This window comes from Mobula birostris, chromosome 8 (assembly GCF_030028105.1).
Source record: "Mobula birostris isolate sMobBir1 chromosome 8, sMobBir1.hap1, whole genome shotgun sequence".
NCBI lineage: Eukaryota > Metazoa > Chordata > Chondrichthyes > Myliobatiformes > Myliobatidae > Mobula > Mobula birostris.
This window is the reverse complement of record NC_092377.1, coordinates 112451873-112479494: the sequence shown is the minus strand read 5'-3', so window position 1 is coordinate 112479494 and position 27622 is coordinate 112451873. Positions and strand designations below refer to the sequence as shown.

Genomic DNA, 27622 nt, shown 5'->3' with positions numbered 1-27622 from the left:
AGCATCTGCAGAATTCCTGTTGTTTGTGGAGGGATTAGTAATAATTTTTTAAGAATCAATGGATTCTGGCATGGTTTCATAGGACTAGAAAATTACAATTGTCACTCCACTCTTCAAGTAGGGAGAGAGGCAGGAGAAAGGAAATTAATGGCCTGTTAGTCTGACCTCAGTGATTGGGAAGATGTTGGGGTCTATAGTTGAAGGATGCATTTTTGGGGTACTTGGAGACACGTGATAAAATAGGCCATAGTCAGCGTGGTTTCCTGAAGGGAAAATCTTGCCTGACAAATCTGTTGGAATTCTTTGAGAAAATAACAAGCAGGATAGACAAAGGAGAATTGGTGGATGCTGTGTACTTCGATTTTCAGAAGGCATTTAGCAAGGTGCCACACATAAGGCTGCTTAGCAATAGAAGAGCACATGGTATTACAGAAAAGATACTAGCATGGATAGAACATTAGCTGATTGGCAGGAGACAAAAAGTGGGTATAAAAGGAGCCTTTTCTGGCTGGCTACTTGTGACAGGTGGTTATCCACAGGGTCTGTGTAGGGGCCGCTTCTTTTTACATTATATGTCAATGATTTGGATGATGAAATTGATGGCTTTGTGGCCATGTTTGCTGGCGATATGAAGATAGGTGGAAGGGCAGGTAGTGTTGAGGAAGCAGAGAGGCTACAGAAGGACTTAGGAGAATAGGCAAGGAGATGGGAAATGGAATACACTGTCGGGAAGTGTTTGGTCATGCATCTTCTAGAAGAAATAAAAAGTGAAGACTATTTTCTAAGTGGTGAGAAAATTCAAAAATCTGAAATGTGAAGGGACTTGGAAGTCCTCGTGCAGAATTCCCTAACGGTTAGTTTGCAGGTTGAGTCGGTGGTGAGGAAGGCAAATGCAATGTTAGCATTTGTTTCGAGAGGACTGGAACTAATTCACAAGTTCAAACTCCACTATAAACTTTCTCAGGGAATGAAACTTCCTCACATTATATTCAAGTTTATTTCTCCACTGTACCAAGTGATTCTTAATTAGCTTCTAAAATGATCCAGCTCACTTCAAGTGCCACTGGGTATGGGGTATCAGTGACGCCATCGTGAACAAACCCATATTCCCTTCAGATGTCAAAAAGAATGAGCATCAAAAGGCCAATGTTTCTCGCAACCTTAATTGCACCTTAGTCGCACCTTAGTCAGAAAAACTGGAAGTACAATGGATTCTGGTTAACTGGGCCTTCGGTTAATCAGGGCAACCACTTATTTAACAGAACTCTAAAAGAAAAGGACAAATCAAGAAAATTGCCAGGATTATTTCATTTATTTAGGACACTATGCCACTTAATTGGGACAGGAGACTTTGCTGAATAGTTTCTAACCAGTGTCAGATATGCGTACTTGAGTGGCCGTTAAACGCTATATCGTGTTAGTGTGAACAGTTTTTAAAATAGTGTCGGTTGCATTGCTTTTTAAACACAAGCACGTGATCTTTCTACTGATGGATGGTGAGAAATAAGCAGAAGATAAGTCAGAACTGTTTTGCTCACAGCAGTTTCAAGCACTCAGGCATGGAGATGCCAGAAACGGCCAGGAGTGAAAGTGACAAAGATTTCAAGGTATTGACCATCATCTTTGGGAATGACACTCAGTTCTCACGTGCAGCTCCAAGTAGCTGTTAGCAGGTGACAGTGCCCACATCCGGTACACCGCTTCGACAAGCGGGCTAAACCAGGTGAGGGTAGCCTGTGGGCGTCATTTCCCAGTGAGACAGGGCCATGCCTATCCAAGCATGCAAAGTCAACTCTGGTAAGCTGGGTAGATGAGATCTACAGTGACATCCAAACAGCCAGGAAGGTAACTCTGCAACACACTGTGCAGAGCAAAAGGGTACAGAAGTAGTCATGGTCATCCACGACAACCAGGAAGACTGCAGTTATGACATCTACTTGTACCACTGGACCCAGACTTCTGAGATCAAGAGTAAAACTGACCCAGTGCAACGTTGATTCCTCTTTAACATCCGCCTGCGTAAATTTCCTGTCATTGTTAGATACGACAGATAACCACCAAGGGTTCTAATTTGTTCTGCGTTTCATTTAAATGCATGATTCAAATTCAGTTACATGGCAATTTGCCTTTTTTTAAAATACTTTTTGAACTATTTAATGACGACTAAGACTGAGACTACAGGCCTAATCCGGCTGCTCTCAGCTTCGGGTTTATGGACTCAATTTCGTTCTGAATGCTGACACTTGCTTTATAATTGATTTAATTTTTTTTTTCTTTTTCTCGCTCTCTCTGCGCGTTGGGTATTGGTCTTTTTTTTAAACTGGGTTCTTTCAGGTTTCTTGCTTTGTTGCCTGTTAAGCAGAAGAATCTCGAGATTGTATAATTTATACATACTTTGATAATAAAATGTACTTTTGACTATTTCCATGAAACTTCGGCTAATTGGGACAGCCACTTAATTAGGCCAAAACGTACTGGTCCCAGTTAACTGGAATCAACTGCACTTTTATCCCCTACAATAGAAAAACAACTTAAGATTGCTACTTTACTTACATTGCCCAAGGCTCGTTCCAGGCATGCTGTCAATTTCATCAAACCAAGAGCTATGGCTGTGTGTTGTGAACTCTTGATGGCCTTGAACACTTCAATAAACAACTGCAATCATGAAGAAAAGAGCAATTTTGATGACCATTTAATGAAATCCACTTGCAAGTGTTACGTATGCAAGGAGCAAGAATGACAACAGGGTATTATCATTAAACATTTTTACTGAGTCATGTCATGTTAGTAATGTGGGAGCTATGAACTGGGCCCGACAAGACAAAACACAAACGCGAGGAATTCTGCAGATGCTGGAAGCAACACACTTCAAACTTGCTGGTGAAAGCAGCAGGCTAGGCAGCATCTCTAGGAAGAGGTGCAGTCGACGTTTCAGGCCGAGACCCTTCATCAGGACTAACTGAAAGAAGAGCTAGTAAGAGATTTGAAAGTGGGAGGGGGAGGGGGAGATCCAAAATGATAGGAGGAGACAGGAGCGGGAGGGATGGAGCCAAGAGCTGGACACGTGATAGGCAAAAGGGATACGAGAGGATCATGGGACAGGAGGTCCGGGGAGAAAGAAAAGGGGGAGGGGGAGAAAAAACCCAGAGGACAGGCAAGGGGGAAAGTGAGAGGGACAGAGGGAGAAAAAGGAGAGAGAGAAAAAGAATGTGTGTATATAAATAACGGATGGGGTACGAAGGGGAGCTGGGGCATTAGCAGATGTTTGAGAAGTCAATGTTCATGCCATCAGGTTGGAGGCTACCCAGACGGAATATAAGATGTTGTTCCTCCAACCTGAGTGTGGCTTCATCTTTACAGTACAGGAGGCCGTAGATAGACATATCTGAAAGGGAATGGGACGTGGAATTAAAATGTGTGGCCACTGGGAGATTCTGCTTTCTCTGGCAGACAGAGCGTAGGTGTTCAGCAAAACAATCTCCCAGTCTGTGTTGGGTCTCGCCAATATATAGAAGGCCACATTAGGAGCACCGGACACAGTATATCACCCCAGCCGACTCACAGGTGAAGTGCCGCCTCACCTGGAAGGACTGTCTGGGGCCCTGAATGGTGGTAAGGGAGGAAGTGTAAGGGCATGTGTAGCACTTGTTCCGTTTACAAGGATAAGTGCCAGGAGGGAGATCGGTGGGGAGTGATGGGGGGGACAAATGGACAAGGGGGGGGGCGGAGGGAAAGATGTGCTTAATGGTGGGATCCCGTTGGAGGTGGCAGAAGTTACGGAGAATAATATGTTGGACCCAGAGGTTGGTGGGGTGGTAGGTGAGGACCAGGGGAACCCTATTCCTAGTGGGGTGGCGGGAGGATGGAGTGAGAGCAGGTGTGCATGAAATGGGGGAGATGCGTTTGAGAGCAGAGTTGATAGTGGAGGAAGGGAAGCCCCTTTCTTTAAAAAAGGACATCTCCCTCGTCCTGGAATGAAAAGCCTCATCCTGAGAGCAGATGCGGCGGAGACGGAGGAATTGCGAGAAGAGGATGGCATTTTTGCAAGAGACGGTGAGAAGAGGAATAGTCCAGATAGCTGTGAGAGTCAGTAGGCTTATAGTAGACATCAGTAGATAAGCTGTCTCCAGAGATAGAGACAGAAAGATCTAGAAAGGGGAGGGAGGTGTCAGAAATGGGCCAGGTAAACTTGAGGGCAGGGTGAAAGTTGGAGGCAAAGTTAATGAAGTCAACGAGCTCAGCATGCGTGCAGGAAGCAGCACCAATGTAGTCGTCGATGTAGCAAAGGAAAAGTGGGAGACAGATACCAGAATAGGCACGGAACATAGATTGTTCCACAAAGCCAACAAAAAGGCAGGCATAGCTAGGACCCATACAGGTGCCCATAGCTACACTTTTAGTTTAGAGGAAGTGGGAGGAGCCAAAGGAGAAATTATTAAGAGTAAGGACTAATTCCGCTAGATGGAGCAGAGTGGTGGTAGAGGGGAACTGGTTAGGTCTGGAATCCAAAAAGAAGCGGAGAGCTTTGAGACCTTCCTGATGGGGGATGGAAGTATATAGGGACTGGACATCCATGGTGAAAATAAAGCGGTGGGGGCCAGGGAACTTAAAATCATCGAAAAGTTTAAGAGCGTGAGAAGTGTCACGAACATAGGTAGGAAGGGATTGAACAAGGGGGGATAAAACCGTGTCGAGGTCTGCAGAAATGAGTTCGGTGGGGCAGCAGCAAGCTGAGACAATAGGTCTGCCAGGACAGGCAGGACAGGCAAAACACATGCACACTTGAAAGTCTTTATGAAAAGAGATGGAAAACCTTCTGAGCGTAAGAGGCCCAGTTGTTTCACTGAGCAATCAAATTCAGTTGCTACATTCTCAGTATCAATACAATACCCTGTAGCCAGTTTGAAAGTATCAAGGCTATGATACGTGGGAGCAACTACTTACACTATACATAGAAACAGAGAAGAAAATGCTGAAGATTTTTCTATGAAGGCTTTAACAGGGTATCATCAGCCAAGATCATTTTGAATGCAGAACTGGCTTGAAGGGCCAAATAAGAACGAGAAGAACGTAGGAGTAGTTGAAGGCCATCAGAATGCAGGAAAATGAAGAGAGATCTTCCAGAGGTGTACAAAATTTTAAGGATATATACAAGTGGATGTAAGCAGGCTTCTTCCCCTCCCACCCCTCAGGGTGAGTAAAAATAGAACTAGAGGTCAGAGGTTTACGGTGAAAGGTGAACTATTGAAGGGGAATCTGAGTGGAAACTGAGGGGGTATTGCAAGCTGCCAGTGCAAGAGGTGGATGCAGGTTCAATTGTAATATTAGGAGAAGTTTGGATGGGTACGTGGATGAGAAAGGTATGGAGGGCCATGGCCTGGGTGCAGGCAGAGACTGGGCAGATTAATAGATCAGCATGGCCTACATGGGTCACAGGGCCTGTCTTGGGCCTGCAGTCTCGATGTCTATGAATTCCCTTAGAAGGGTCCAAAAATATCAATACTATTCAGGAAGTAGATTCTAAACCTATAATGGTGTCCGTGCTCTGCCATTTTCCCCCCAACCGTTAACCATAGAACCATAGAAACTACAGCACAGAAACAGGCCTTTTGGCCCTTCTTGGCTGTGCCGGACCATTTTCTGCCCAGTCCCACTGACCCGCACACAGACCGTATCTCCCATCCATGTATCTGTCCAATTTATTCTTAAATGTTAAAAAAGAACCCACAGTTACCACCTCGTCTGGCAGCTCATTCCATACTCCCACCACTCTCTGTGTGAAGAAGCCCCCCCTAATATTCCCTTTAAACCTTTCCCCCCTCACCCTTAACCCATGTCCTCTGGTTTTATTCTCCCCTTGCCTCAGTGGAAAAAGCCTGCTTGCATTCACCCTATCTATACCCATCATAATTTTATATACCTCTATCAAATCTCCCCTCATTCTTCAACGCTCCAGGGAATAAAGTCCTCTTCTCATCAACCACAATGCAGCAGCTCAAGCAAGGCACTGGGTAAAAGGAAGCCATTTCAATAATACCAATTTATAATCAGAATAACCCAGCAAAGCAAGAAAACAAGATCAGGAAGGCAAAGAGCTGATCCACAAATACACCGTTATTCAACTAATGGGAGATATTAACACTTGAAGGCAGCCAAGAAAATATCACCAAGTCATTGGTTTATCTACCTCTGAATTGTTCGTCCACATAAACCAAACATCATACTGGTCTTTGAACTGCTTTGCACTGAGTGAGAGTAGATATGAATGGACAGATTTACAAACAGGTCCCAGTTGCCTCACACTTTCCACATAATCCAGGTTATGCTCTTCTGCAACAATAATCAGAATTGAATTATCAGTTTTCTTCAGTGTTGTTACAAAGTTTTGCAAATTGTAAATATGCAAGAGGCTACCTGTGTCTGACATGCGTAGTGTATTTGTAATTGTCTCCCAGCAGACTTCCCCAGATACGGTCACGACATGGCCCAGGTCTGCACCATCTGCCCTTTCGAAGCCGAGCTGACAAACCATATGATGCACTGCCTCAGAAAGGCAGGTTGTTATGTGCTCAGTGGCTGCCATTGGGGCCAAGCACATGTTCTCACTTCCAAAAGAACCTTTAAAAAACATTGATTTAGTTTGTGAGAAGGGTGGAAAGACCAATCAATCAAATAAATTCATTATCAAAGTACATACATGTCACCATATTTAGCAACACAGCACAGAGGAGGCCCTTCTGGCTCTTTGAGCCGTGTTGCCCAGCAACACCTTGACAAACTGATTAACCCTAATCTAATCACAGGACAATTTACAATGACCAGCTAATCTACCCAGTACGTCTTTGGACTGTGGGAGGAAACGGAAGCACCCGGAGCAAATGCACAAATTCAGCAGGGAGGATAAAGAGACTCCTTACAGAACGGTGTCAGAATTAAACTCTGAACTCTAGTACACCGCGAGCTGTAATACCATTGCGCTAACCGGTACTCTATCATGGCACCCATACTAGATGGAGATTCATTTTCTTCCAGGCATTCACACTTTAAAAAAGAAATAGAATACAATTAATGAAAAGTTGCACACAAATGACTGACAAACAACCAATGTCCAAAAGACAAACTGTGCAAATACAATAAATAATTTTTTAAAAAGACTCTGAGAACATGTGTTGCAGAGTCCTTGAAAGCCAGTCCATTGGCTGTGGGATCAGTTCAGTACAGAGGTGAGTGAAGTTACAGCAGTCTGATGGTTGAAGGGTTAGAACTGTTCTTGAATCTGATGGGATAAGACCAAATCCTTCCTGATGGCAGTAGCAAGAAGAGCATGGCCTGGACGGTGGGGGTCCTTGATGATACCTTCTTGTAGCAGTGCCATTATTGTGGAAATAATGTGACGATATTTCCAATTCCAGACATTACAACAAAGAACAGAGCACTTGAATCAGTAGGCCCATATCAGGCAAAGAAACAAAACAAGAAGATTACATTTCCCTACTGTTCTTCAGAGCCATGAGGCATTTCAAAACACTTTAAGCCAATGACCGACTCTGGAACCTTGAACCTCTATGGTTCGACAAAAAATGAAGCTTCAATTTTTCCAAAGAGATTGCCAAAACCAGTAATAACTAAATAAGTCAGTTGTTGATTTTGATTTTGGGATAAACATCAACAAGCATAGCCGGTTTAATTCTCTGCTCTCCAAATCAACTCTTGACATTCCACCACATCCCTAACATCACTACCAAGGGTCAAGAGCCTAAAGTTTACTGCTTCTTCCTTGAGGCAGAGTGGTTTCTGAGCAGTGAAAAGAGACTGGCATCAGTGTACATCAACACATACAATGAAATGCTTCAAACAACAGGAATTCTGCAGATGCTGGAAATTCAAGCAACACACATCAAAGTTGCTGGTGAACGCAGCAGGCCAGGCAGCATCTCTAGGAAGAGGTGCAGTCGACGTTTCAGGCCGAGACCCTTCGTCAGGACTAACTGAAGGAAGAATGAGTAAGGGATTTGAAAGTGGGAGGGGGAGGGGGAGATCCAAAATGATAGGAGAAGACAGGAGGGGGAGGGATGGAGCCAAGAGCTGGACAGGTGATAGGCAAAAGGGATACGAGAGGATCATGGGACAGGAGGTCCGGGAAGAAAGACAAGGGGGGGGGACCCAGAGGATGGGCAAGGGGTATATTCAGAGGAACAGAGGGAGAGAAAGGAGAGTGAGAGAAAGAATGTGTGCATAAAAATAAGTAACAGATGGGGTACGAGGGGGAGGTGGGGCATTAGCGGAAGTTAGAGAAGTCGATGTTCATGCCATCAGGTTGGAGGCTACCCAGACGGAATATAAGGTGTTGTTCCTCCAACCTGAGTGTGGCTTCATCTTTACAGTAGAGGAGGCCGTGGATGGACATGTCAGAATGGGAATGGGATGTGGAATTAAAATGTGTGGCCACTGGGAGATCCTGCTTTCTCTGGCGGACTGTACGCTCTGTAGGTGTTCAGCAAAGCGGTCTCCCAGTCTGCGTCGGGTCTCGCCAATATATAAAAGGCCACATCGGGAGCACCAGACGCAGTACATCACCCCAGCCGACTCACAGGTGAAGTGTTACCTCACCTGGAAGGGCTGTTTGGGGCCCTGAATGGTGGTGAGGGAGGAAGTGTAAGGGCATGTGTAGCACTTGTTCCGCTTACACGGATAAGTGCCAGGAGGGAGATCAGTGGGGAGGGATGGGGGGGACGAATGGACAAGGGAGTTGTGTAGGGAGCGATCCCTGCGGAATGCAGAGGGGGGGGGAGGGAAAGATGTGCTTAGTGGTGGGATCCCGTTGGAGGTGGCGGAAGTTACGGAGAATAATATGTTGGACCCGGAGGCTGGTGGGGTGGTACGTGAGGACCAGGGGAATCCTACTCCTAGTGGGGTGGCGGGAGGATGGAGTGAGAGCAGATGTACATGAAATGGGGGAGATGCGTTTAAGAGCAGAGTTGATAGTGGAGGAAGGGAAGCCCCTTTCTTTAAAAAAGGAAGACATCTCCCTCGTCCTAGAATGAAAAGCCTCATCCTGAGAGCAGATGCAGCGGAGACGGAGGAATTGCGAGAAGGGGATGGTGTTTTTGCAAGAGACAGGGTGAGAGGAGGAATAGTCCAGATAGCTGTGAGAGTCAGTAGGCTTATAGTAGACATCAGTGGATAAGCTGTCTCCAGAGATGGAGACAGAAAGATCTAGAAAGGGGAGGGAGGTGTTGGAAATGGACCAGGTAAACTTGAGGGCAGGGTGAAAGTTGGAGGCAAAGTTAATAAAGTCAACGAGCTCTGCATGCGTGCAGGAAGCAGTGCCAATGCAGTCGTCGATGTAGCGAAGGAAAAGTGGGGGACAGATACCAGAATAGGCACGGAACAGAGATTGTTCCACAAAGCCAACAAAAAGGCAGGCATAGCTAGGACCCATGCGGGTGCCCATAGCTACTCCTTTAGTTTGGAGGAAGTGGGAGGAGCCAAAGGAGAAATTATTAAGAGTAAGGACTAATTCCGCTAGACGGAGCAGAGTGGTGGTAGAGGGGAACTGATTAAGTCTGGAATCCAAAAAGAAGCGGAGAGCTTTGAGACCTTCCTGATGGGGGATGGAAGTATATAGGGACTGGACATCCATGGTGAAAATAAAGCGGTGGGGGCCAGGGAACTTAAAATCATCGAAAAGTTTAAGAGCGTGAGAAGTGTCACGAACATAGGTAGGAAGGGATTGAACAAGGGGGGATAAAACCGTGTCGAGGTCTGCAGAAATGAGTTCGGTGGGGCAGGAGCAAGCTGAGACAATAGGTCGGCCAGGACAGGCAGGTTTGTGGATCTTGGGTAGGAGGTAGAAACGGGAAGTGCGAGGTGCGGGAACGGGTAGCAGTGGATGGGAGATCCCCTGAGCGGATAAAGTCGGTGATGGTGTGGGAGACAATGGCCTGGTTCTCCTTAGTGGTGTCACGATCTAGAGGTAAATAAGAGGAGGTATCCGCGAGTTGTCGCTGTGCCTCGGCAAGGTAGAGGTCAGTATGCCAGACTACAACAGCACCCCCTTTATCGGTGGGTTTAATAATAAGGTTAGGATTCGTGCGGAGGGAGTCGAGAGCAGAGCGTTCGGAAGGAGTGAGGTTGGAATGGGAACAAGGTGCGGTGAAGTCGAGACGATTGATGTCCCGTCGGTAGTTAGCGATAAAGTGATCCAGAGCAGGCAGAAGACCAGAGCGGGGTGTCCATGAAGAAGAGGAGGGTTGAAGTCGGGAGAAGGGGTCATCGGTGGGGGTGGAAGAGTCCTTGCCGAAGAAGTAGGCTCAAAGACGGCGGAAGAAAAGTTCCGCATCATGGCGAACACGGAACTCGCTGAGGTGTGGGCGAAGGGGGACAAAGGTGAGGCCCTTACTGAGGACAGAGCGCTCTGCCTCCGACAGTTGAAGGTCAGAGGGGATGGTAAAGACCCGGCACGGATGAGAGCTGGGATCAGAGGGGGGAGGGGGGAGGCTGGGGGTGTCAGTGGAGAGGGGAGGGTTGGGGTGAGAGGAAGATGGAGCCTCTGAAGACCCAGGAGCTGACGGTGGGATCTGAAGGAGATGAGATTGCAGGGTATTGGTGGGGGAAGGGGAGACGGGACTACGCAACTCCCTTGTCCATTCGTCCCCCCCATCCCTCCCCACTGATCTCCCTCCTGGCACTTATCCGTGTAAGCGGAACAAGTGCTACACATGCCCTTACACTTCCTCTCTTACCACCATTCAGGACCCCACTCAGTGATCACTGGCACTGTAAAGTGATTGCGCTGACTGCTGCTCTATGTTGCCACCCCACTGTTCACTGCTGAGTTCATTCTCCGCACCGGCACAGATCTGCAAATATTCCACCTGCCTTCAAACCATTAAGAAATAGGAGCAGAGTCAGGCCATTTGGCTCAGAGTCTGCTCTGCCATTCCATCAGGGCCGATTTATTATCACGCTCAATCTCTTTCTCCTGCCTTCTACCCAGAAGTCTGACACACTGACTAATCAAGAACCTATCAATCTCTGTAAGAAATATACTGAATGATTTAGCCTCCACAGCTGTCTGTGACAATGAATTCCACAGATTCACCACCCTCTGGCTAAAGAAACTCCCTCCTCCACGTGCTACTATTCGGAGACTAAACCCTCTGGTCCTAGACTCCTCCACTATAGGAAACATCTTCTAAACATCTACTATATCTAGGCCTCAATATTCAACGGCCCAGATGACATTGCAACCTTCAGCCTTTTCAGCTCCCCAAGCACCTTCTCCTTAGTAATAGAAACGACACCCACTTCTGCCCACTGACACGCTCAATTTACTTACATTCTGCTAATGTGAAGACTGATCCAACATTGCTTTGTCCCCAATTACTGCTCCTCCAGCATCATTTTCCAGTGGTCCGATATCCACTCTCACCTCTCTATTACTCTTTATATACCTGAAAAAAACCTTTTGTATCCTCTTTTATATTATTGTCTAGTTTACCTTCATATTTCATCTTTTCTCTTGTTAAAACCTTCCGCTGGTTTTTAAACAACAATTGTAGGCCGTATCTCGGGTAATGATGGGTTTGAGTACAGAGAGGAAATTAAAAACCTGGTGGCATGGTGCGAAGACAATAACCTTTCCCTCAACGTCAGCAAGACGAAGGAATTGGTTGTTGACTTCAGAAGGAGGAGCGGATCGCACGACCCAATTTACGTCGGTGGTGCGCAAGTGGAACAGGCTTTACGTTCCTTGGGGTCAATACCACAAATGACCTGACTTAGTCCAACCAAGCAGAGTTCACTGCCAAGAAGGCCCACCAGCGCCTTTACTTCCTGAGAAAACTAAAGAAATTTGGCCTGTCCCCTAAAACCCTCACTAATTTTTATAGATGCACCGTAGAAAGCATTCTTCTAGGGTGCATCACAACCTGGTATGGAAGTTGTCCTGTCCAAGACCGAAAGAAGCTGCAGAAGATCGTGAACACGGCGCAGCACATCACACAAACCAATCTTCCGTCCTTGGACTCACCTTACATCGCACGCTGTCAGAGCGGTGCTGCCAGGATAATCAAGGACACGACCCACCCAACCAACACACTTTTCATCCCTCTTCCCTCCGGGAGAAGGCTCAGGAGCTTGAAGACTCATACGGCCAGATTTGGGAACAGCTTCTTTCCAACTGTGATAAGACTGCTGAATGGATTCTGACCCGGATCTCGGCCGTACCCTCCAAATATCCAGACCTGCCTCTCGGTTTTTTTGCACTACCTTACTTTCCATTTTTCCATTTTCTATTTATGATTTATAATTTAAATTTTTAATATTTACTAATTTTACTATGTTTAATATTTTTAATATTTAATCTTTGTAATCCAGGGAGCGGGAAGCGCAGAATCAATTATCGCTGTGATGATTGTACATTCTAGTATCAATTGTTTTGGCAACAATAAAGTATAAGTATCAAGTAAAAGCTTCCCAATCCTCTATCATCCCATTCATTTTGCTATATTATATGCCCTCTCTTGTGCCTTTATCTGGTCTTTGACTTCCCTGGTCAGCTCAGTTGCCTTGTCCTCCATTCAGAATATTTCTCCTTTGCTATTATCTATCCTGTGCCTTCCAAATTTCCACCAGAAACACCAGCCATTGCTATTCAGCTGTTATCCCTGCTGGTGCCCCCTTCCAGCCAATTTTTACCAGCTCCTCTCTCATGCCTCTAATTCCCTTTACTCCACTGTAATAGTGACACATCTGACATTAGCTTCTCCTTCTCAAATTGCAGGGTGAATTCTATCACATTATGATCACTGCCTACTGAGTGTTCCATTACCTAAAGGTCTCTAATCAAATCTTGTTCATTACCCAATCCAGAATTGCCTTTTCTCTTGTGCACTCAACCACAAGCGGCCTTAAAAAGCCATTTCACAGGCATTCTAGAAATTCTCCCTCTTGGTATCCAGCATCAACCTGATTTTCCCAATTTACATGCATAATGAAATCCCCCACGACTACCATAACATTGGCCTTTTCTATCTCCATTGCAATTTCTACCCTTTGGAGACCTGTATATAACTCCTATCAGGGTCTTATTATCCCTGCAGTTTCTTAACTCTACATCTTCTGAACCAATGTCACCTCTCTTTGGATTTGATTTCATTTTTTAACCCACACAGGCACCTCCGCACCCTCTGCCCACTTGCCTGTCTCTTCAATATAATGTGTATCCTTGGATGATCTGTGATTGTAGCTCCCAACTATGATCTTCTTTCAGCCACAACTCAGTGATGCCCAGAACATCATACCCACCAATCTCTAACCATGCTGCAAGATCATCAACCTTATCCCACATGCTGCATAATACCTTCAGTCCTGTATTCATCACCCTTTTTGATTGTACCCCGATGTCATCCCTCTGACTGCAATTTTGCCCTGTCGTCTGTCTGGTTTTCCTCACAGTCACACCGCATTGACTTGTATACCAACTGCCCCATCACTCTGGTTCCCATCCCCTTCAAAAATCACAGAAGAACATTGCTCATTGAACCTTGAGGCAAACACATTTCAAGCTCACCGTTCTTTACATCTGTAAAACAGAAGGGCATCAGACAAAGTGGAAACAATTGGATAATTTCTACATCAATCAGACTTAATAACGACCTGTCTTCAAGTGATTGAGACTGACTACACAAATAACTTTATATGCCACACTTCATCAGTGATGTAGTTCCACACTGACATTTTCTGCTACAAATTCATCATCATCATGTGCTGTGTCTTATGACATGGGCAATCATGGTCTCATGACCACTATTGTTCTTGGGACATTTTTCTACAGAAGTAGTTTGCCACTACCTTCTTCTGGGCAGTGACTTTCCAAGACGAGTGACCCCACCTATTACCAACGCTCTTCAGAGATTGTCTATCTGGCATCACTGGTCACATAACCAGGACTTGTGATTTGCATCAGCTGCTCATCCGACCATCCACCACTTGCACTCATGGCTTCATGTGACCCTGATTGGGGGTGGTTAAGCAACTGCTACACTTTGCCCACGTTACACCTCCTTTGGTAGAGACATACAGTATCTCCACCCCACCATCGATTGCTACAAATTACTCTATGTTTATTGGGAGAAAATTGTGTTGGTTGGGTTTCCCTTGCAGTTTGAATACTTTTTCAGTGAATCAGCTTGGTTTATGGATGCACATGGATTCAAGCTCTAGCTGATGGAGGGTTACCAATATATTAACTCACATTTGTTTAGAGATACAGTGTGGAACAGGCCCTTGCAGCCCAGTGAGATGCACCATCCAGTAACCCACCTACTGAACCTGGGCAATTCACCTACTACCCGGTTCATCTTCAGAATGCAGGAGTAAACCAGAGCATCCGAGGAAATCGACATGCTTACAGGAAGGACATTGAAAGTTCTTAGAGACAACACTGGAATTGAACTTCGATCTCCCAACAACCCGGTCTGTAATAACGTTGTGCTATTATGCTACTGTCACATCGTTCCTCATTCCCAGAGTATTCTTTACTCGAAACATCAGGATTCCCAAAATCGAGACACAAGACTGAAATCTCCCTTGCCTCTACATAACTGACAACAAACAAGATACCCACACTCTGTAGTGATGTCTTTGAGATTGTGTGGTTTCAGTAGTCAATGTAACAGCTTAAAACAGGCTACTGCTCCTCAGAGTTAAACCATCCATACACCCAGAATTCTCTCAGTAACCAATCTGGCAAAGGCCCAGTGAGATCCAGAGGTGGATATCTGATCTGGTAAAGATCCAGTAAGACCCAACTTCAAGTACATGGTCAAAGGTAGATTCTTAATCTTTAATCTTGCTCTTATCTCCCTCAAGTTTATTTATTCTATACACTGGTTACAGTACAAACTGACTTGATCTCTCTTCACTAGAGAATCTTCTATCTGAAATTTTGACTATTTTTGTTTTACCTGATGCAATAAATACATCCAACATATTAAATTTCAAGATTTTCAGCATCTGCAGATTTTAAAAGCTGTGTTCTGTGTACAACACTCCAGCTAAACAGAGAAGCCACTTTCAATAGCGGCTCAAGGCCAAGGAAATATATCTTTCAATTTTCTGACCAGAAGATAAAAAATGTAAATTTTATTATTTTACACAGATATGTCCTAAAGCTTTCATTGAAGCAAAATCAATTGTTTTTTTTTTAAATGAATTAGATAGATAGTGAGATGAAAGATTATTTATTCAACTAGAGAAATGAAGTAGGGATTTTAATTCCAGAAATATGCATAGTGAGAAAGAAAGTAAGTTCATATTTTTGAAAGAAAGGGTTTCATTACATTAGTAAAGCTGAAAAGTAAACAACTTTACAGATGCAAATAAGGGTAAAGGAAGATCACTTTGAAAAGCACAGATCTGAAAACAAGCACAAAGTGGGACTCTCAGATAACTGGAGCAGTTACTGGCTAATAAAGGTCCTACAACCAACCCGACGGTCAGATACTCCTGCCAATTGACGGAGCTTTCCTACAGAGTGAGATATGCCGCTAACAGGGTCTCCAGACCTACAATCCGGTATGAGGGTCGAAAACTTCTGGCCCATTGCCCTGATCCAGCTTCAGTGCTCACAAGATACAAGGCACCCGCTGCATTTCCATTGGACACCCGGGACAGCCAATCAGGAGAAAGGGAATTTCTTCTCCCCCCGCCCCCCCGCCCTCCATTCGCCCGATGTGTGTGACGACCATTGGAGTGCAGGGAAAACAGCGTCGATAATCACGTGGTTTGATACGCAAACCGCCTGCTCTCACATTCCATTGGTCCAACGATTCTAGGGGCGGGTTTTAGGGGATTGGAGCAATGGACATACCCGTGGGCCGGGCCGGATAGGGTTTTGGGGATTGGAGTGAAGAAGGGAAAGAGGATATATCTGCAGACACCGAGGAGACAGAATTGGACGAGCTCAAGGCCAGCGTACCTGCCGATCCGCCCGAGCGGACGAAATTGTCCAGCGTGTTTAAGGAAACCGCGATACCGAGCCGCCTTGCGTGAGACACCCACACGTGACCCTCCGCTGTGTATCATCTCGAACCCCGCCTTTTGATGGTCACGTGCTCAGCGTTCATCGGATTGGGTGGCTTTGGTATCACGTGATGTCCCGACACTTGCCTTTACACCTGTGTGTTGATGTATATACGGACCTTCGGCCCATCACCTTCAAACTACCATCTGTAGCTGACTTAATCCCAAATCAAGTATACATCTAGTGGCTTCTTAAATGTCCTGATGGTATCTGCCTCCACCACCCATTCACGCAGCGTGTTCCCAGATTGAGATACAGATTTATTTATTACACATACATGGAAACATACTGTGAAATGCATCATTTGCTTTAACAGCCAACACACCTAAGAATGTGCTGAAGGCAGCCTGCATATGTTGGCACACATTTGAGCAACAACAAAGCATACCCATAATGTACAGCAGCAACAACAAAACAAAGTACATTTCCCATCCCTTCACCCACCAAGCAAGTCTCCAACCCTCAGACAGGCTGCCTCTGGACTTCCCCAGTCAACTGTACCCTTTGATTCCTTTGGGCGTCTACCTTTGGTTTTCAACCTTCAGTTTTCTACCTCTGGAGTCCAGGCACCCACTGTGTAGAAAACAATTGCCTCACTTCCCTTCGAAACCTCTTACTTCTCAGCTCAGCTTTCACCCTCTCGTTGTAGACACCCCCACAAAGAGAGCTGAAAATTACTATATCCTCAAGCCAGAATTGACTGCCCACTTGTTTCCTGGTTCAGTGTAGGTCATATTGGCGGTAGGAGGAAGGAAGGGATCTGATTGATATACAAGTCATACTGAGCAGGGATGGCATGCTTCACTCCATGAGGAGTTGATGAGCAGATTTGTGTCTTTAATTCATTTTCTGGATAAGAGTGTCAGTGAGAAGGCCAACTTGTATTGCCCATACTTAATGAAAGCTCTTGATGATCCATTTCCTTGAACCACAACAGTCCTTAATGAAGTGTTGTGTAGTGGTTCCAGGGAATTCTCTACCCTCTGATTGAAATAATTCTAATTATTTCATTACGAGATGACAGGCAGCTTATTTCACAACTGGTTCTCAATACTGCCGCAAGAGAAAAATCAGAAGGAAATCGTAGGATTTAAATTCAGCAATAATCCAATAACTTCATGCTTACCACCACTAATGTGTCATTCCAGGTTTCAAAGTCAAAGAAAATGCTTATAGTACCAGGAGTCTGTACCAGTGACATACTTTTGTTTGTTTTTTCCCAGTTTGGGAGCTTTGTAGGATTATGTGATCCTCTATGCTTTTTTTTCTTTGAGTGGCATCCACCTCCCTCACCCTTTAAAGCAGTGGGTTCCAGGCCTTTTGAATGACAGGTTATTTCCTTAGAAAGGGCTGGGGGTCAAGGATTTCTAATGTAAACCTCTTTAACTGTAAGCTCAGTGGGCAAGAAAAATTCCAACTTGAATCTTTATTCCCTTGTTATTGTTCTTGTGATGTTGGAAGTTGTGTTCTTGGATATTGGTCTAAACCTTTGGAAACCAATCCTGAAATTTAAAAATCTCAAAGCTATCTTTTTTGTGAACTTTTACTTGCTGCTCTGAAAATGGCTAAATTCCCTAAGTTGTTAGATATTCTTAACTTTGTCCTCATGCAGACATTCCCTTTATTCTATCCATTCTGCCTCCTCTTCAATTTAGAATGGATTTATGTTCTCACTGTCACAGTTCTGAAGAGTCATTGACTTGAAATGTTTATTCAACTTATCTCTCCACAGATGCTGCCTGCCTTGTTGAAAATATCCAGCACTTTCAATTCTTCTTCATGATTCTGGAATATCATTCCCAGTGGGGGTAATCTCAGGATTTCTCTTTTTGGATATATTCCCAGATGTGCCTTCACATAGCTTTTGCCTTAAACTATACTGTCTTCAAACTTCCAGCTTTTTGTGACTCTGATGCACCACTGCCCCATATCACTGTATCACTGTAAACACAAATAGGTTCAATAGCAGATCATTAACTGTTAGAGAAACTTAGGGTTATCTGAAAGATCAGCTTTACTTTTCACATGTACAGTGAAATGCATTGATTGCTTCAAGAACCAGCACAGTGCAAGGATGTACAGGGGGCAGTTTGCAAGTGTCAGTATGCTCCTGGCACCAAAATCGCATGCCCACAACCTTCTAACCCAGGAGTTCCCAATCGTTTTGATGCCATGGACCAATACCATTAAGCAGGAGGTGAGTGGACCCCAGGTTTGGAACCCCTGTTCTAACTCTAACCTTTGGAATGTGGGAGGAAACTGGAGCAAGTGCCTCTGTGACCCACTGTTTGTCTCCATGCTTCCCTCATCTATTGAACCAGTATGCTCATTGTGACCACCAGTTTCCCACTGCTGATTAATTTTTCACTGTCACTCGGAATAGCTTTCTCTCACAGGTCTCAAGTCTCTGAATAAGTGGTCAGCCGTTCTGGACTGAAATGGGAGGGAACTCTTCTCCACTTGTGGGGCAGAGAAACTTTTGAATCCTGTACTGGAGGGATATGAAGGCTCAGATGTTTAGCATATTCAGGGAATCACAGGATGTGGGATTAGTGTCACTGGTTAAAAAAGTTATGAATAGGATAGTAGGCACAAGGGTTTGAAGAATCTATTCACATTACTTTCTGTAATGTTCCTGCTGGTAACCAGTTACAGTTTAAGCAAAATAATGACCTCACCCCGAATCAGGACTGAGAGCAACTGCTGATGCTTTGGATCAAAACCCTGTTCAAGACCTGATGCAAGATTTCTACCTGAAAAGTTGTCGGTTCCTTTCACCCCACAGATGCTGCTCAACCTGCTGATAGTTTGTTGTTTCAGCCTTTCGTTTAGATTTGTGCTTTGAATCCACGTAAAGTGGACTCCACTCATTCCCCCATTTGTCTCTCCCTCTCATACCCAAGGAGAAAACAGTGCCTTTATATTGATTTGGTGCTGAGAATCATCCTCGAATGCACTGGGACACATCATCAGTGATGTAACCTGAGGTCATCGGGTGTTTCAGGTCATTCAACATTAGACACTCTCTCTCAGCTGACCCAGCCAGGGTTGATCAGGCCCTGGCTTGTGTCCCAGCAGCATTGGTCAACAGGTCACACCTCTTGATCCAAGACATCTTAAGGCTTGCTCAGCAGCTGATGGCTCTTTGCAGCCCACGTAATACCAAGGAGAGAGTAGGTTCTGCACAGCGAGCAGCCAGCAAAACTTTTACAGCTCATATCTATAGGCACACATGGTGCCCTCCACCTGTTCAATTTTTTTTCCATTTACAGGGCAGTCAACTTAACTGTTTCCATTGTTCGGACAATATACTGTGAATTTAAGAAGTACTCTAGGTAGGATTTCCCTGTTAATCACTCCATTATTTGCCCTTGTCAGTAGCAAATTTGGCTTGTTACAATGCTTGTACAAAATAATCTTTGCATTATGTTAAATTGAATGTAATTCTGCGTGTATTCACTCATTTTTCTGTAACGCACTCAATTATCAGCCATTTTCAATACTTTATGTGAATAATAAATGCCTACCAGGGAAGGTGCCATGGTCACATTGCAGTTCGCACAATGCTGTTACAGCTCGGGGATGGGGGGGGTGGAGGTCGGAGGTCAGAGTTCAATTCCAGTGTCATCCGGAAGGAGTCTGATTGTCCTCCTTGTGGAATGTGTAGGTTTCTCCCAGGTGCTCTGGTTTCTTCCCACTTTCCAAAGACGTACCAGTGAGTAGGCGAATCGATCAATATAAATTGTCCTGTGGTTAGGCTGGGGTTAAATGGTGGCTGTCTGGCAGCACTACTCGAAGGGCCAGAAGAGCCTGTTCCATTCTAAACAAAATTAAATAATAGGCAAGGTATCATGCTGGATAATCTAACTACTAACAACTTTCTTTCTGAATGAGGTTTCACGAGATCTTAAAGGAAAGGCTACATGACACCATCCTTCAAGTTGTACACACTGAAGAGAGTGAATTGGGAAGAAGATGATGACGACGTCATTGAAGAACCATAGGTAGGGAGATCTACTCTGGTGAAACAAAAATTAGCTAATACGTATAAAATGGGTCCAGATTAGAAATTTGATTTTGCAAGAAGGGTAGATGAACTTTTGGTGGTAAAGTAAACCATAGTATAATTTTGAAAAGAAAAATGTGAGGCTTATTAAATCTGATTTACCGTGTTGGAAAGGAAGCTGTTACTCCGATGTTTGGTCCTCTTGTTTGCTCAACCATTTCACTCCGCACCACTTTCTTGCCCTAACCCCATACCCCCATACTCTTCGTGCAGCAGTTTAGAGAAACAACTGAGAGTTACACTGCATAGTTAAATGCTGCTGAGGGTTCTGCCTTAATTCTGCAAAAAAGCATCTTGCAATCACACCTCAAATTTAACATTACACCAAGAATAACTCAATTCCCTGCAGTTATAGCCCAGAATGAAACTTAAACAAAATTACAGCCATGCATTTTCAAAACCCTCCCTTCCAGTCAGAGGAAAGTTAGATAAAGGTGTTGTCCCATAATTACTTTTCATGTGTTTGCATTGATTACATAAATAAAGAATACATTGAAATTAATGGTGTTCTAGCTATTAAGAACTTACACTTAATCATTGTGTCTTTAGATAATTAAAAGAAGCATTATTAATGAATTGAAATAAAGCAGAATTTAATACTGGGGATTGATGAAAAGGGATATAAGTCCTTAGATTAAACTTAGTTTGATTAAATATCCAAAAATAAAAGGAATCTCCAGCATGTGACATTCCATTTAGAGAGCAGTTAGGAAATGCCGTGAATAGCTTTATGCTAAAACTGGTATGCCTGCATTTTAGTTTGTAATAACAATCAATTGCATTTGTTGGTAGTTGATTTGAATTCCTGCAACAATTCAAGGAACAATAGTTACAAACAAATTTTCATTACTTAACCCTTTTAGCAGCCTTCTTTATAACTAGCATTGCTAGACCTGAAATCACATTGGTAATCCATCCCTTTTCTGTTCAAACCAGAAACAGATCAATATTGAAATTCTTCAAAAGTTGCCTTTTACTTTGAGAATCACACCCATAAACTTGCCCATATCTATTTCACAGTTTTTAAACAGGATCTGCCATGGAATTCGATGTTAGTTTGGGTGCAACAATGGCTGCCCTATTCTACTGGAAGAGTTAGGATATGATCCTGGAACTTCTGGTTGCATGGTGATTACAGGATAGCTATGGTCACAAGTCTCAATCTATTGGGACTCAGCTTCATGCAATTTACTAATGTATGAAAATGGTGAAAGAGGAAAATGATTCCAATGCCAAAAATGTGAATGTTACAACTACCGGTGTTGGAGAAACGAGTGATGAATGCTGAGCTCTCTGCAACATGGCTGGCAAAGTTGCAGAGCTGATGAAGGAATTTAAACAGCACAAGATATAGGCTTGGGAGCCATTTGGCCCATCTAGTCTGCTCTGACATTTTATCTCCCAATACATTAAAATTTACTTCAATAGGGATTAACAAGCACCGATGGGATGTGAGATTGTGTAGAGATAGAAGCAACAAATTTCACATGAATTAATGTTTATGGGGCATCAGTGGGCCAATGGAGAAAAACTGAGTAGTCAAAGTGATAGCCGTCTAGGTCTAGTAACCATTTTTTAAGATTTATCTGATGACAATGCATTTGAGAAGAGCAGTGGAAGTTTGATTAGTTACAGCCTGCTTAACCAATGTTATTGGCAACAAATGTCACACTTCCTCTGCCAAACATTAAAAAATGCACTATGAGGAAAATGCTTTATTTTGGCTTTGATGGAAAGAAAATAAAATTAGTTGAATTTTTATTCATTAAGGAACAAAACATATTTAGAATTGAGAAAAGCCAATATTCATTTTTATTTCTTTTTCCCTAAAAGGACAAACTAAGAAATAAGGGCCTTGATAGTAAACACTTCAAGGCAATGACTCTTTCCCCTCCTGATTATGTAAAATCTATAGCAAAAGAATTGGCACCTGAACAATATAAACTAATTGCTGAAGTCTTCATGAGAGAATTAAAAAATCAAGGTTTAAAAGTATTTTAAAAGTATTAAAAGTATTTATTTTAATACTTAAACATGCTTATTTTTTTGAATACTTAAGAATACTTATTTAAATAGGCTGTCCATATTTGTTTACTGTGATCTGGATCTGTCACCACATTTAAAAGAGAAATGCCTGGAACTGGAACTGAAGAGCTAAGGCTCGGGATTGAGTACTGTACAGAGAGATTAGACATGATTTTCCCCAAAAATCAAGTTGCTATGTTTTGATTTGAGTTGATGATTAGGATACCAGTATACAGACCAAAATTACTATATTCGAAAATAGCAAAAATGCATTTGTGGGAACTGAAAAAAATTAGACTGCAGAATTCAGGCAGGTAGATTGGTAAATGAAATTTAATGTTGGGGAGTGTAAAATGATACATTTTGGTAGAAAGCACAAGGAAAGACCTCAAAAGTAAAGGCTGTCAGCAGGAGAGAAACCTGGGTGTGTATGTGCTTAGATCCTTCGAGGTGGCTTGGTTGCAAAAGTGATTGGTAAAACAAATGAAATCATGGACTCCTTACAGATGTGTAATTCAGGTCAGAACATTGAATATTGATCCTTGATGTGACTGCAACAGAAATGACCTGAAGGACCAAGGGAACGTGCAGAAAAAAGGTCGTAGAATGGTTCTAAGGTGAAGGGATATCAGTTACTAGGACAGACAAGAGAATCTAGGCAGTTCTGCTTGGAGCACACAAGGTTAGTGAAGATTGGTGGAGATGTGCAAAACTAACCAAGTAAATATGAAGAAGCTGTTCAGTTGAGTGGACAGATTAAGTAAGTGAGGATGGATTTGAAGTTCAAGCAAAAGATCAAGGGGTGGTGCAAGGATAAAGATTTTATTAGTGAGAACTTATTATCCGGAATGCATTACCTGATAGTGAGATAGATGCTAAATTAATCGTGTAATCAAAAAGGAATCAGACACAAATTTAATACAAAAAATGCAGGGCTTGGTGGTGGTGGTTGATGATGGGAGGGAAATTAAACAAATGGATTGTTCTCCAAAGAGCAAGAACAGGGTCAATGGTCAATGTGTTCTATTCTTGTGCTCTTAATTCTATTTTTTGTGTTTAATTCAGAATGCAGTACTGCACATTTGAAATGATTGCAGATGCCATTCTAACAGATTTTACTTTAATTCCACAGATTGCCACCAGATTTCTCTGGGATCCAGAATCTAATAGCTGGTGTGAAAGCCGATTTCAAGCCACTTCATTTTTTGTAGTAGGGATAATATATTCTGTATATTTTGAATAGCATTACTGTAATGTTTACCATTTATTCTACAATTTAAAGAAAGTTTTAGAAAGTAAGTTGTAGTTTGTTGAAGAAATTAAACCTAGAATTCACAAGGTATGCAAGCATGGAGTGTAAAATTGTTTTCACTTAATCCAAAATTTTATCTACACTTTCAGTTTTAATAAGTATCTAGTACATGCTTTGTGAACAAATAAATTTACATAGTTTGAAATTATCATTAGTTAGCAATTAAATCACAAGTCAATGTGAAGTAAATAATTTTTCCTAATGCAAGAAGCCTGCCCTGAAAACATTTCATATGTTTATAACTTCTCTTCAAAGTTCAAAGTAAAATTTATTATCGGCGTACATACATGTCACCACATACAACCCTGAGATTCTTTTTCTGTGGGTATACTTAGCAAATCTATAGAACACTAACTGTAAACATCAGGAACTATAAACTTTAAGCAAACTGTGCAAATGTAGATATAAATAAACTGAAATACTTACAAGTTTGAAATAACAATATAACGGAGTAATTAAATGAATGTAGCTATCCCCTTTTGTTGAAGAGCCTGATGGTTGAGGGGTAGTAACTGTTCTTGAACCTGGTGGTGCAAGTCCTGAGGCTCCTGTACCTTCTACCTGATGGCAGCAGCAAGAAAAGGGCATTGCCTGGATGGGGAGGATCTTTGATGATGGATTCTGCTTTTCTACGGAAGCATTTCATGTAGATGTGCTCGATGGTTGGGAGAGTTTTACCCGTGATGTACTGGGCCTTATCCACTACCTTTTGTAGGATTTTCTGCTCAGAGGCATTGGTGTTCCCATATCAGGCCGTAATGCAGCCAGCCAGCACACTTTCCACTGCACGTCTATAGAAGTTTGCCAAGGTTTACAATGGCGTGCCGAACCTCCACAGACTCCTGAGGAAATGGAGGCACTGTCGTGCTTTCTTTGCAATAATATTTAGTGATGGGTCTAGTACAAATCCTCTGAGATTGTGACACCCAGGAATTTAAAGTTACTGACCCTCTCCACCTCTGATCCTCCGATCATTACTGGCTCATGGACCTCTGGTTTCCCATTCCTGAAGTTCCTTGGTCTTATTGACGTTGAGTGAGAGGTTGTTGTTATTACACCACTCAGCTAAGTTTTCAATTTCCCTCCTGTATGCTGATTCATCACCCCCTTTGATACAGCGGTGTCATAAGCAAATTTGCATTGGTGTTTGAACTGTACTCAACCACACAGTCGTAGATGTAAAGCAAGTAGAGCAGGGGGCTAAGTACACACCCCTGTGGTGCTCCTGTGATTGTAGGAGATTGTAGAGGAGATGTTTTTGCCAATTCAAACTGACTGGGGTCTACAAGTGAGGAAAACCAGAATTCAATTGCACAAGGGGGTTTTGAGGCCCGGGTCTCAGAGGTTATTGGTTAGTTTTGAGGGGAAGATGGTGCTGTAATTGATGAAGAGCATCCTGATGTATGCATCTTTACTGTACAGATGTTCCAGAGTGGTGTGAAGAGCCAGTGAGATGGCATCTGCCATAGACCTGTTCCTTTGAGAGGAGAATTGCAGCAGATCCAAGTCACCATTCAGACAGGAGCTTGAACACCTGCCTGTCAAGACGCTTAATCACTGTGGATGTACGTGCCACTGGGTGACAGTCATTCAGGCAGGTTACCACGCTCTTCTTGGGCATACGATTGAAGCCTGCTCGGAGGAGGTGGGTGCCTCATTCTGCCAGAGCCAGTTGGTCATTACAGGTCTTCAGTACTGGGCCAGGTACTGTATTCTGAGCTAGTTCTCCATAACCCTCAACTCCTATATCTATTTCAAATTCTTATCTATTTCCATTTTAAATACACCTAATAATCTGGTCTTCCCCATCTCAGGGCAGGGAATTCCCGAAATTCACTGCCCTCTAAGAGAAGGAACTTTTCCACACAGTTTTAAATCACCATTCCTTTATTTTGCAAAACTGTCCTCATATTCACAGTTCTCTCACTAGTGAAAATAAGTCAATATCTATTCTCACAAGGCTCCTGGGATCATGCAAGTTCGAATAAGGGCACCTCTCACTCTTCTAAGCTCCAAAAATTACTGTCTACCCTTGTCACACCATGATTTTAAAAATGTCTAGCCTCTCTTGATAGAACAATCCTTTCATTCAAGGAGCTAACCTGGAATGCTTCTAATGCTACTGGATGCTCCTTCATAACTAGAAGCAAACTGTTCACAGATATGGCCTCACCAGCACTCTGTTCTGTACAATTTTGTCAAGAACCCTGTGATGGGTTGAAAAGGACCAGCAGGAATGGAACACACTTGGAGTCTGGTTTACTATAAATTAAGACTATATTTATTACTACTACGAATTAATATCATTCAACCAAATAATACAATACAGGTTATAAACTATTTATATATATATATAAATATAAAATGTGTGTGTGGATGCAAAAATAATAGTCCAGGAGGTAGATATCAGTCTTACAGTGTCAGGTAAGTTTAAGCAGTTCAGTTCACTTTGTGTTGCGTCAAGTTGAATTGATGGAGAGAAAGAGAGTTAATTGGGCTGATGTTCAAATTGGCAGCTTTAATTGTTCTTGCTTCCGAAGTCTTCAGAGTCACTTCGTGTGCTTCCCACACAGACACAGATGGACAGAGCCCTTTCTAGGGAATGGTCTACTAACCCACGGCACGGGTTCACCAACAGCAGACCCTCACAAGCAAGCTCTTAACCGCACTGGTAATCGCGGGTCAAAATTAATCGGTCTGTCACCTCCACCCTTGTGGTGGTCTTAAACTCCACCGGTGGTTTCTCGGGTAGCTTCTGCAGTTCTCTCTTCTTGTATCTCCCCTGCCATTATCAGACTGAAGGATCAACTTTTTATAATCCATCCAAAATCCCAGCGTCCGTTAGCTCAACTGCTGTGAGCTGTTACCATGGTGACTTCCCAGCTCGCACCGTACTCTCTCTCTCTCTTAATTGCCTCCTTGTTCATTAGAATGCTGAACTTTCCAGCAGTTTCTCACCTTCCCCCTTTGGGGAAAATTTTGATCTTCGAATAAAATTTTGTTCACTCTCAGTTTGTACACACCAAGCACTACATTCTATTTCACAGAGTGTACATTAAGCACTTACACAGTTCGTCAGCATTTTTAACAGCGGGGTAGGCAATCAGCAAAGACACTGTCCGTACCCCTTAAGTGTCTTATCTCGATATCAAACTGCTGTAAACACAGGCTCCAGTATAATAAATACCAATTTCGATCTTTAATCTTATCTAAAAACACCAAAGGGTTGTGGTCAGTGTACACCACTAACGGCTTTTGTGTGGGACTAACGTAAACCTCGAAATGTTGTAATGCAAAAATGAGGGACAGCAATTCCTTTTCTATTGTCAAGTAATTTTCCTGGTGCACCTTAAACTTTTTGGAAAAGTATGCCACTGGATGTTCAATACCATCATCTCCTCTCTGTAATAGCACCACCCCTGCAGCTTCATCACTAGTGTCCGTCGCTAGGGAGAATGGCTTAGTGAAGTCTGGTGCACTGGATGGTGACACAGAATAGAAACATAGAAACATAGGAAATAGGTGCAGGAGTAGGCCCTTCAAGCCTGCACCGCCATTTATTATGATCATGGCTGATCATCCAACTCAGAACCCTGTACCTGTCTTCTCTCCATACCCCTGATCCCTTTAGCCACAAGGGCCATATCTAACTCCCTCTTAAATATAGAAATGAACTGGCCTCAACTGTTTCCTGTGGCAGAGAATTCCACAGATTCACCACTCTCTGTGTGAAGAAGTTTTTCCTCATCTCAGATCTGGACTTGCCCAACATCGGGAACAATCTTCCTGCATCTAGCCTGTCCAATCCCTTTAGAATTTTATACATTTCAATAAGATCCCCCCTCAATCTTCTAAATTCCAACGAGTACAAGCCTAGTCAATCCAGTCTTTCATCATATAAAAGTCCTGCCATCCCAGGAATCAATCTGGTGAACCTTCTTTGTACTCCCTCTGTGGCAAGAATGTCTTTCCTCAGATTAGGGGACCAAAACTGCACACAATACTCCAGGTGTGGTCTCACCAAGACCTTGTACAACTGCAGTAGTACCTCCCTGCTCCTCTACTCAAATCCTCTTGCTATGAATGCTAGCATACCATTCGCCTTTTTCACCGCCTACTGTACCTGCAT

General features: G+C 43.3%; 1 protein-coding gene and 1 long non-coding RNA gene across 3 annotated transcripts in view; one reads left to right on the top strand and one right to left on the bottom strand.

The window, feature by feature from the left end:
- Positions 1-16094, bottom strand: part of LOC140201608 (endoplasmic reticulum membrane-associated RNA degradation protein-like) — a 73023-nt gene extending 56929 nt beyond the window's left edge. For both annotated transcript variants that reach the window (XM_072265976.1, XM_072265977.1), the window contains exons 1-4: positions 15986-16094; positions 6415-6618; positions 6188-6330; positions 2554-2655 (exon numbers count right to left, since the gene is read on the bottom strand). In XM_072265976.1, coding sequence (XP_072122077.1) covers positions 2554-2655; positions 6188-6330; positions 6415-6598 — 429 coding nt within the window. In that variant the 5' untranslated portion in view covers positions 6599-6618; positions 15986-16094. The remainder of the gene's footprint in view (positions 1-2553; positions 2656-6187; positions 6331-6414; positions 6619-15985) is intronic.
- Positions 15869-23397, top strand: LOC140201610 (uncharacterized). The gene is made up of 3 exons (XR_011886908.1): positions 15869-18287; positions 19985-20094; positions 23314-23397. It is a non-coding gene; the product is annotated as an uncharacterized lncRNA (long non-coding RNA).
- The last annotated feature ends 4225 nt before the right edge of the window (positions 23398-27622 follow it).